Source organism: Plasmodium malariae, assembly GCF_900090045.1.
Source record: "Plasmodium malariae genome assembly, chromosome: 14".
Classification (NCBI taxonomy): domain Eukaryota; phylum Apicomplexa; class Aconoidasida; order Haemosporida; family Plasmodiidae; genus Plasmodium; species Plasmodium malariae.
The window spans coordinates 1,965,440-1,977,615 of NC_041788.1; the positions used below are offsets into that span (position 1 = coordinate 1,965,440).

The window sequence follows — 12,176 nt, forward strand, 5'->3', positions numbered from 1 at the left end:
ATTTTTAAGTTTTTTTTTTTTTTTTCCTCTATTTTTATTTTATGGTTTATTACTGTGCGGAAAATCGTCTTTTAGCAAAATAAATCCACAAATTTCAAGAACATATTTTTTATTTTATTATTTACGAAATATTTAAAACTGAAGTTGTTTTAGAAAAATTTATTCATATTAAATAAAAAACAGAAAGAAAATATGTAAAAATTTCATTTAAAATAAGTGTCCATAAATAGAAATTCATTTTTTCATTCTTTCTATTTTGGTATCGTAAAATACTTGTATTTAAAAAAAATTGCCAATTTTTGTTCTTTCTCTTCTTTTTGAAGGTGCAATAGAAATAATTAATTAAAAGGTGTTTATTTTTATGTTGATTCAAATATTTATCTATATATAAAAGAGAAAAAAAAAATTAATACGCCGTACTATTGTATGCATATTATTACAATAGTTACCATATGACATACATTTTTTTTTTCTTTTTACGTACTAACATTATTTGCATTTGAATTGAATAAATATCATTAGCTTCTTTATAAGGAACAACGGAAGTGTAATATACCCATGAATCCTTTTTTTTTTTTTTTTTTAATCTATTCATAACATTTTTTAAATTAAAACTTATTAAATGTCCTTCCGAATTCACATTATTTACGCTGCGTATATTGAAAATTTTTATGTTTTATTAATGATCTTGTAAAAAGGGAAAAGCGCATTACTTGGAATGCATAACCCTGCATTTATTGTATTTACTTTTTCGTTAAAAAAAAAATAAAAAGAACATAACTTTTAATACCTCCTTTTTTAGTTATAATATATAACAATTTCCACACAACGTGCAGTTCCACGTACTTGCGTATGTGCAAATATATATATATATGTATAAATGTATATATATAAACAAAATATAATTTGCGTAAATTTTCATATTTGTCGATAAATCACCGTTTTATATGTTAAAGACCTTTATAGTACAAATATTTGTAAAGTTTTAATATATTACAGAAAAAAATATACAAACTTTTCATTCTTTTGTAAGTTAAATTCTATTTTATTCATTTATATATCTATCTTTTTTTTTTTACCCCTCCAAAGTTACGTTTGTTAATTCTTAGTTGTTAGCATAAATTATTATGAAATTTTTTAAATGTATACAAAGAAGAAATGTACACATGTAACTTTCCTTTTTGCCACAACATAGTGTTTTTCCGTTTTTAGCATTTTCATTTAATATGACTTGTTATTTATCAAAAAAATATTACATTTTAATGTTAGAGCAAGAAAATACGTGCCCACAATAACAGTTAACCGTTTGGTAGTTTTGAGCATTACAAATATATTTGGAATATTATGCATTTTTGGATGAATATATTTAAATATATCTATATTTAAACACATTTATTATTGTTATCACTGTTTCACTAGGAAATTGTTTGCAAACTTACTGTTATGTTATAGTTTGTGTAATTTCAACTTTAGTTTTTTCCAATTTTTTCAATTTTCATTTTTTCCAGTTTTTTTATTTTTAATTTAGTCTCGATCAGTGTAAATTAATTCTTAACATATTAATTTTCATTCAATAAAATTTATTGTTTTGTTTTGTTTTGTTTTATAATATACATTTTTCTTTTTTCTTTTTTTTTGTTTTGTTGTTGCTGCATATCAGCTACTATTGTTTTAAAAAATAAATAGGAAAGCGTATTTTATAATAGTATCATTAGTATGACTCTTTGTATATTATGTTTTATTAATTTATACAATTATTTCCATTTATAATTTTTTTTTTTTTTTTTTTTTGTTATATCATTATGCATATGAAAGTTTTTTGCAGTATACGACTATTACAATTTTTTGTTGTATTTTTCTTTTGATATATGTATCTATATATACATTACTTTTATTATAAATTTGTATCTTTTGTGGTGTCCTTTTTTTTTTTTTTTATTTCTTTTTCCTTTTTCATGTCAATACTTTTTTTTTTGCATATATTTTTTTATTTTTTTACTACTTATATGACTCATATTATTATTTCACATTTTATTTTCTCATATATTGGGTTACTCCATTATTCAGAGTACACACTACATCATATGTTTATGTCCAAAGGAAAAATGTATTTTCTTAAAACGAATTATATGTAATATTGGTATGTACTGATAAATATGTCAAATATTCGTATATATATAGTAAATCAAGGAAGATAAGAAAAACGCTGTTATCATTTTCCCTTTTTTTATATCCTTTTACAAATATACATATATACGTACATATATGCTCACATACATACCTATGTGTAAGTATATATATATATATATATATATATATATATATATGTGTATTTGTTTATATTTGTGTACCTTTTGAAGTTGTAAATCTACCTTTGTCATTATTTAAAATGTGATTTACTAATTTCACTTCTGAATGGGGAATAAGAACAAAAGGACAATTCTTAATAAAAAATAATTAAAATGGATAAAAATATAAGAGCAAACAGAACTCAATAAGAGCTCTTTCATTTTACTTAGAGATTACTCAAAAAAAAAAAAAAATAATAATAAAATATTGTGAAATATTGTGAAATAAGCAAAAAACAAAAAAAAAAAAAGTAAAATATGCAAAAAAAAAAAAAAAAAAAAAGGAAAAATACAAGAATAAAAAAAATAGTAAAAGGCTAAATTCTGGCACGAACTTCACATTATTTTAAAGTATTAATAGAGCTAATATTTACAGATTCAATGTCCTTTCAGTTTGAATTTCCTTGCACAATTATGTGGTGTTAATTTTCCATATCAAAAAAGAGAAAGAAAAAAAAAAAAATTTCATATGAATATCTTTTAGTATGAATTATAAGCATTTAGAGAGAAACCACAAAGAAACAAAGAAAAAAAAGAATGAACAAAGAAGTACAACAAATGAAAAAGAAAAAGATGAGAATAAACATGGTGAAAATTCAAATTACGACCATAATGATCTGGAAATGAAAGTGGAACAGAATGATTCAATGAGTAGAAAAAAAAGAATTGCAAAGGATACTCTTTGGAATATTGAAAATTTTAAAGAGGCTGAAGAAAATGTTATGTGTTCTAATAAATTTGCTATAAATGATATATCAGATGATAATATGAATGATAAGGAGAAAATCATTTTTGACCATTTTGGAAATATGGAAAGAAAAAAATATCTCATTGGAGCACAAAAAAGAAGAGGAAATGATACGTACAAAAACAGAGTGAATGATAATAAATATAACCAAATAACAGGATTGAATTTATCAAATTATCTATTAGTACCAGATGAAATAAGACATAAATATACAAAAACGTACTTATTTCAAATATCAAAAAGGTTACTTGTAATGAAAAAACCATGGAGATTACCGAAAAATGTAGAATTACAAATTAATAATGTATACCATTTGTCTAATTACATAAAAGTATTAGAAAGAATTTCAAGTGAATATTTAAATGATCCTCCAATAAATTATTATTTTAGAGGATTAGAATTATATAATAAAAATGTATTTGCAAATATAGATTATTTATTAAAAAAAGTAGATATTAAAAAAAATCCAAAAAATGTACAATATACAAATTTAATAAAAGTGAATGAATGTTATTATGATTTAAGTACATTTGGAAAATCTCAGAATACCATATTTTATCAATCCTATGTCATATGGGATATACATGGTAGTAGTTTAACATTAGAACAAGAATATGATAGTCTATTTGATTCTCAAATTATGGATTATAATTTTGGAGAAAAGGAATATCCGAATTTAAAATATATTTTAAGTATATGTAGTTCTATCTTATTTTGGTTAAATTTTAATAAGAAGGATAATTTTGCAATTATAAATTATCATAGAAGCAGCTCTTTCATTTTGTTAATTTTTTCATGTGTCATGTTAGTCCTTGATAACTCATTATCATTTGATCAAATTCAAGAAATTTTGTACAAATCATCAAAAATAAATAATAGTGACAAGGAGAATGAAGAGGACAACATGAAGAACACAGATATTTCTTCCAACTACTTTGGGAATGAATATCAAAATTATTCGAATAACGAAAATTCAGATACCATGTTTAATATGTTGTGTAAGAAAAGCGGTGAGAGGGGTCTCTGCGGAATAAGTGGAAATACTAGTAGTTCAAAAATTCCTAACAATAAAAAATATAGAAATAATGATGACGAGAATAACTGCTTTTCAAATGTTGTTTACACTAATAAGAGGGAAGTTTCTGATTCTGGTCATATTTACCGTTTTAACAATTTCATTAACTTGGATGATTCTAATTTTATGGACAATTTAAATAAAAAGGACAATATTTTTTCAAAAAAGGAGTATGATAAAGATGATATTGATCTCTGCAATAAAATGCAAAACCATACGTTAAATTTAGGAAGTAAAAGTGGAATGTATGATAACGAATTAGATAATTCCAAAAATAAAAAGAGAACAAAATTTTCAAATTCTTGGGGTTTTGGGTTGACAAATAGAGAAACATGTAAAAATGAGAATAAAATTAAAGATCATCATTTCTGGATTCCTTTTGATTATTGGAAATCATCTCATAAGAGATACTTTTTTTATATGTATGAATTAATTAAAAATAAAAACAAAAAAATTGAAAATATTCCATTTAAGTTAAAAAGCATTATTTTTAGTGACTATGTGGTATGCTCAGTTTCAGTAGAAGTTTATGAAATAATATATAAAGACAATAAGGATTTGAATTTGGATCTTTCGTCAGAATACGAAACTGATAAAAGTAGCGAGATACCAACGGAAGAATGTCCAATGGATCGGGGTATAAACGAGGGATATTCTGTTGAGGGGGAAGGAGAAGGAGAAGAGAAAGAAGTGGAGGAGGAAAGAAAACAACAAAGAATACATCAACAACTACTACAAAGACAAAGATGTACTTCATATGGAGAAAAAGAATCAAGGCAGAAAATGTCACCATTAGACGATATTTTAATGGATTTTGGAGACACTTATACTCATTGCATTAATGAAGTGCGTGAGGAAGAAGATAAGGACAGATGTTTTAATAGAAAAATATCCAATGAAAAAGGCGTTATAAATAATAGAAAACATTTTTACATTGATAATAATGCGATGTATTCTAAAATTATCAGTTGTCGCAACTCCCAATCAGAACAAGAGGAACCAAGTAATTTAAATATTTTGAACCATGCACCTAGTACCCATGATGATGATGTATCATTCTTGGAAAATAATAAAAGAAATGGTAAAAAACAGAACATTAATAAATTAAGAGATAAAAATTATTATCGAACAACCAAAAGGGTAAAAAATAAAATTTCAAGAGCATCATCTGTTTATAATTTAAGTAACTGTTCAGATACATATAATGAAAATATAGAAATAGAATCATTACATTCATTTAGTGTTAATTCAGATATAAATTATAAAAAAAATTTAGAAGAAAACAAAAAAGTATCAAATCAACATGCTCATACTACCTCTGGCAGTTCTAATCATAGTTTTAATTTAAGACATAAAATGAAGCAATTTGTTACTACATTTTCACCTAGATCCTTTTACTCAAATTCATCTGTTAAATCGAATTCATTAGTAGAGCATACACGAAAACATAAAAATGAGGATATTCAATGCGGTAGAACTGTACAAAGGGGTGAGAAAAAAGGTGATATGTTTTTTAATAGAAAAACAAAAACTGTGGATTATAATGAAAACAAAGATAGCGCTTACGTTGCAGATAGGTGTATGTCTAGCCATAAGATGAAGAATATTAGAGAAATGTCAAAAAAGGAAGAAGAAGGACGGGAGGAGGAGGAGGAAGAAAAAGAAGAAATATCAGTCGGAGAATTAGGAAACAAGAAAAATAATCAAAAAAAAGAAGAAAAAAAGTACAATTTTTTAAGTAAAAATAGGAATAAAAGTAAAAAAAAAGCAGAAAATAAAACAAAAGCTTCTTCACCTGCTAAATCTGGTTATGAATATTTTTTAAAATGTAATAATTTAAGTTATAATATTATATCATCCTATGAAAAAAATAAGAAAAAATATGTAACAATTGATTTCACCCATGATGCAGAAGGAAATACAAAAGAGCATATAATAAGTGGTGATATTTTAATATTAATTGGTCATAAAAATATAGAAAAATTTCATAAAGGATTTTCTAGTTCTTACTCATTTCACTCAGGATTCTTAAGAAAAGCTACTTCAGAAATTATACATATAAGAAAAGATGATATGGATATAAATAGTAACTATGAATGTTATATTCCAGATAGTATGAAATTATCCATAGTTTTAGACTCAGCAACAAAGAATGAATGTATGAAAGCATATAAAAAAAGTTTAAAAATGAACAACAAAATTGAAGATTTGAAAGAGTTAAAAATGTTTGAAAAAAAAAAACTGCTTTCATCAAATGGCGCAGAAAATGGTATTTTCAATTTCTGTGAAAATGAATGTGAATACTCCGCATCTGATGGGAAAAACCATCTTTGGAGAAAAATAGATTCTGTGGAAAAAATGAAAAGGAAGAAGATGGAAATACAAAAAGTTAAGGATGAAGATTACAAGGGTGGTAAGACCGAGTTCAAAAGGGAAGGGGGAAGAGGAGGAGGGGAAGAAAAAAAGGGGGTTGAAAAATGGCGCAATAAAATAATGAAGAATAAGGAAAACGAAGGAGAGAAGGAAGCGGAGGATGAGAAGGAAAAGAATAATGAAAAAGAAGAGGAAGAGGAAGAAGAGAATGAGGGACAAGAAAAAAAAGAGGGGGAGGAAACACAGCAAATACGTCATCCGCACTCAGAAGGTCTACATCACAAAAGAACAGAAAAGAATGAACAACGACATAACGTGGATATTAATAATAACAAAAAGATTGATTTTAACGCAAAAATTAATTATAATGGATACTCATTATTTAGTGAAAAAGAGTCAAAAATAAAATATAACACAATAAATATAACTCAACTGTTAACGTCATTATTTGGTTTTAAACATAGGCAAGATAAATATTCTTTAATGAAAAAACAAAATATGGGTCCTTTACTGCCAGTTAAAAGATCGTATTCAAATTTAATACCATTAAAAGATTATTTGCAAAGACAGTATGAAGTAATTACAAAGCCATCAGAAAGTTTGTATAACTTCGTCAAATATCATGTTCAAAAGGTTAATTTTTCATTAGTACATTATTTAAAAAATATAACTTATTTATCAAATTTAAAAATATATTTTTCTCTAAAAGTGTGTAATAATGATTTAAATAAGTCATTAAATTTTATTGTATCTATATGGGGAGTCAAAATGTTAAAAAGAAAATGTTGTACCAATTACAAAACACCATTAAATAAATTTTCTCAATATGATAACCAATTTAAGAAAATAAAAAGTGGGATCTATGATGTTAGTATAAAGTCTTCTTCCAATTCTACTAAACATGCAAATGTTTTAGAAAGTCTAAGCGAAATGGAGTGTTTGAGCCATACAAATGTTGAGAGCTACGAAAGAATAAATGATAGTATGAGTAATTACCCGGAAGATGTACATAATTTATGGAATGAAGCGCATAGTGTTGTGTATGAAGATGTGAACGTTAAGGAAATTAGTTCCTCGTTTAATTTGGAGGGGGGGGTTCTATCGAGCAGAGAGTGGGAAAAGGAGCTAAAGCAGTATAAGGTGCGTGAAATGGAAATAATTGAGAAAAGTGAAGTTGAGAGTAAGGTGAAAAGTGAGGCGAAAAGTGAGGCGAAAAATGAGGAGAAAAATAAGGAGAAAAGTGAAAAACAACATGATTATATAAACAATAAGGATTCTTCTGAAATTATTACAAATATAGACGGAATAAAAATTACCAAATTAGAAATTAACAAGGACTATCATAAACTGAGAAAGGATGGCAGTACTGAAAAAAAAAAAGCGAATTATGTGGTAAAGAGTGAAATGGAAAAATACGACGAGCATAAAGAAGAAAAAATAGAAAATATTGGAAATTTGATAGATGACAAAAGCAAGATTAACACAGAATTAAAAATAGAGGATCAAATTAGTAATAATAATGAAGTATTAAAAAAAATTGAGGAAAGTAAATTTTTTTACGCAAAATTACCAAGTGGAGAATTAATTAAACTAAAAGTAAAGGATACCATTGATTTAAGTACGCATGATAGTATGCCATTATTATTTATTGAATCAATTGAAGATTCGGAACAACTCGCGCGTGCGTTGACTGTAAAGTTAAGTGAAGATTTCAATAAAAATGAAAATATGATCAGTATGAAACATAAAGGACATGAAGATTGCTTAATTAATGATTTAGAAAAACTGTATGATCAAACAAGAAATCAAAAAAAAAATAGCATAGATACAACATTAAGTATTGAAAGTGAGAGTTCCACTAGTTTTAAGTATTCTACTTCTTTCGTAGATTCTTTCGCAACTTCTGCCATAAAATTTAAGGAAAAAGAGGTACAAAAAGAGGAATTAACTAAAGCAGATAATGTTGTGTCGGGTGCAAATACACCGACAAACGTAAGTGTAAATGTTGGTAATTGGATTGAGCTAAATAAAATTGATGCCAATAAGGAAGAGGCGGGTATAATGGAGGCAAAACTGATTGAAGTAAAACTTGCTGAGGGGAGTATGATGGAGGAGAAACAGATTGAAGTTAAAGAAGCTAAGGGAACCTTAATGGAGCATAAACGGATTGAGGTGAAACCTACTGAGGGGAGTATGGTGGAGGATAAAAGGAATGAATCTAAAAAATTAGAAGGAAGTATAGTGGAGCATAAACGTATTGAAACGAATCATGCTGAGGGTAGTGAATGCAAACAGATTAGCGATAAACAAACAAAATCTAATAACGTAGAGGCAATGCTTAAGAAAACAAAGGAAAAAAGACCACCACCACCACTACCTGCTTCACTACAAAAAATATCAGTACCAAAAGCGAAAATTCAGAGCACGCCTGTTGATAGTGAAAAAAAAGATGGTAATAACGAACTAGGGATATCGAAAAAATGTGGAAAAAAAATGCCTGCTCCTCCTCCGCTACCTGCATTACATTTAAGTAAAAATAAGATGGGAACAAAATGCAAAGGTGCTTTAAAAAAATGTCCCATAAAATTTTCTTTAAAAGGTTCAGGAAAAATACAAGAAAAAAGACCTCTGGGAATCAAGCTGCATTGGCAATTATTACCTTCTCACAAAATTGAAGGAACAGTTTTTTACGAAATAAAAAATGAAGAAACAAAATACAACTTAATTAATACAAAAGCGGTGCATAAGTTATTTGCTCGGGTTAAAGCAGAAAAAAAAATAGTAAAAAGAAGTACTGAAGATAAAAAAAAAAATAATGAAGAAAAATTAATAACAGTTCTAGATAGAACTAGAGCTCAAAACATTGGAATATTATTAAGATTTCCCATTAGTACTCAAGAAATTGCTAATAAGATAAATACATTTAACCTTGAAAATATGAGTATAGATTTCTTACAAAAAGTGCTACATATATTACCAACAAAAGAAGAAGGTGAGAGCATTATACAAAAATTAGAAATTGAAAATATTAAAGAAGAGAAATTTAGGGATGTTGAAAGAAAATTGATCCCTTTTGTTTATTTAGATAGATGTCAGTGTAAAATTGAAATCTGCTTATTTTCTTTGAAATATGATAAAATGATTAATGAAATAATTAAAGACTTAGATATTTATGATAAAGCTGTAAAGGAAGTAAGATCAAGTGTGCGATTAAGAGCTTTATTAAATGCAGTGTTGAAATGGGGGAATTATGTTAACTATGGTGTTAGTGAAAATGAGGATTTGGTTGCATTAGGTTTTACTTTATCCTCTGTTTTAAAACTAACTGAATTTAAATCTTCTTTAGATAGTTCCATAACCTCATTGCATTATATTACTGTTAGTTTATGTATGTACTTACCAGAATTAAATATAAATTGTTTAGAAAACGATTTAGGTTCTGTTTTAATTGCATCTAAAATGTCATCAGAAGCTGTTGATATTCTTTTAATGTCATTAGATAAAGAAATAAATTATATTAAAGTACAATTAAAGTCTAGTTATGAAGAAATGTTTAAGGAAAAAATGAAGGCTATTTTGGAGGATAGTGAATCGAAATATCTTAATATTCAAAAAAGATATGAAGAAACAAAAAAAGCTGTACATCTACTGGGAATATACTTAGGGGAAGATATTCCAAAAAATAATAATCTAGAAAACATTTTTATTATATTATCATCTATTGTTGAAAATTTTACAAAATGTTATAAAGACATTTTGTTAAATCCGAAAAAGTTTTCCATAATGTTAAATGATCAAAATATGTTAGATCAATATAATAACATATTTATTAAAAAAAAAAACAAAACATCCAACATTTCTAAAAATTGCAATACGACGAATAAATCAGCTATAACAAATGAAAAATTTTTAATAAAGGAACAATCACAAGTTAAAGCAAAGGTTAGTAAATCACTTAGTTTTAGCAATGTTAAAAACAATAATAATAATAGCAAAAGCAAGTTTTTTCAACTTAGAACTCAATTATTACACGACATACAAAATAGATCTCTTCAAAAAAATACTACTTCAACTACTTCAAATTCTAGGACTAGCGAAAATGAACAGCCAATTAATCAATTAAGTAGTAAAAATGCATTAATAACATTCATAAAAAATAAGGGGGAACTAATGTTCTCAGAAAACAGCAAACATTTGATAGAATCATTTACCGAAAATGGAACCGGAGGAGGCGGAAGACAAGTAGAAAACATATCTGCTAAATTAAGAGAAGAAAAGTTTTTTGATGAAATTAATGAAAATGCAACTATTGGGGGAAAATTGGGTGAAAGTGTAATTGTTGGAAACGAGGGAAGTTGTGACATAAATACGGGTATTAAAACTGAAGGGGGTGTAATAAAGGGTAAAAATATTAATGACAATATAAACGTGGGTGATAAAATTAGTAGTAATGAAAAAACAAATAACAAATTCGTTGATGGCACAAATGGAAGCATGAGAACTAGTGATTAAATAAGTAAAATTAAAAATGATTAATACTGAATAGATTGAACGGGCACTATGAAAAAAAAAAAAAAAGTATATTAATCCATTCTTAAATTCCTATAGCTTCATATAGCTTTACCTCATTACTTATATTTACTGAAAATTTTTCAAGTATAAACATGTTGAACAAAATTACCCTATTTTATTTATATTTAGTGCATTTGAGAATTGAATTTATGAAGTTACATATATATATATATATATGTATATATTAAAAATAGGCACTAAATAAGAGATTTTAAAGAAACAAGAATATTGTTTTTATGTAAAGTGTGCTATTAATCTTATTGCTCTGAAGGGATATTTGTAATGAGGGGTGAGTTACTATTTTTTCCGCGGCCCTAACATTTTCCAAAACAATAGTGTTTTCTAAAACGAAAGTCTTATCATTTATGTTTTTAAATTAATTAAAATTTTAACACGAAGAAATTGTTTATTATAAATAATAACAAGAATTGTTCATCTTTAAATTTCATGTTATGAATAAATTGTATTATTGTTTATATTTATTCGTGCTACAATTAAAAAAAAAAATTTTAATATTATAATTAAAATTACATATTCGTAAAAAGTTTCCGTATATATATATATGAATGTACATATGTATATGCAAAAAATTAATTTTTTTATTATAAAATTAGAGCTATTTATCTTTAACATGTTGCATAAACTACATTTTTAATAAAAATAAAAAAAGAGAAAATGAGAATTTCAAAATATATTTATTCCATTTTCCCCATTTTTTATTATTGTTTGTGTATTTCTTTTTTTTATTTTTGCCACCCTTTTTTTTGTGTACATGTTTAATGCATATTTTCAATTTTTGCAATATATATTTTTTTGGTTTTTTTGTTTTTAAATAAAATAAGAACATGCTAATTATAATAGATTTATTACTTTTACTTATATTAGGCATTTACCAATTAAAATTATCTTCTTAACACTATAATTAACATTATTTTTATATTTGTAAAAAAATGCAATATTGTTTTTTGCTGAAATTTTATTATTCCGAGTATAAGCGGTTTATTTTGTGTTTATGAAAAATTCTCAAAATTACCTAACATAATATATATGTACATATAAT

At 25.7% G+C, this 12,176-nt stretch overlaps 1 protein-coding gene across 1 annotated transcript; it reads left to right on the top strand.

The window, feature by feature from the left end:
* Positions 1–2,833: 2,833 nt before the first annotated feature.
* On the top strand, positions 2,834–11,056 carry PmUG01_14053800 (formin 2, putative; the record flags this gene model as incomplete). Its single annotated transcript, XM_029008109.1, has 1 exon — positions 2,834–11,056. The coding sequence occupies one exon, from the start codon at positions 2,834–2,836 to the stop codon at positions 11,054–11,056; it is 8,223 nt and encodes a 2,740-aa protein (XP_028864432.1).
* Positions 11,057–12,176: the final 1,120 nt, after the last annotated feature.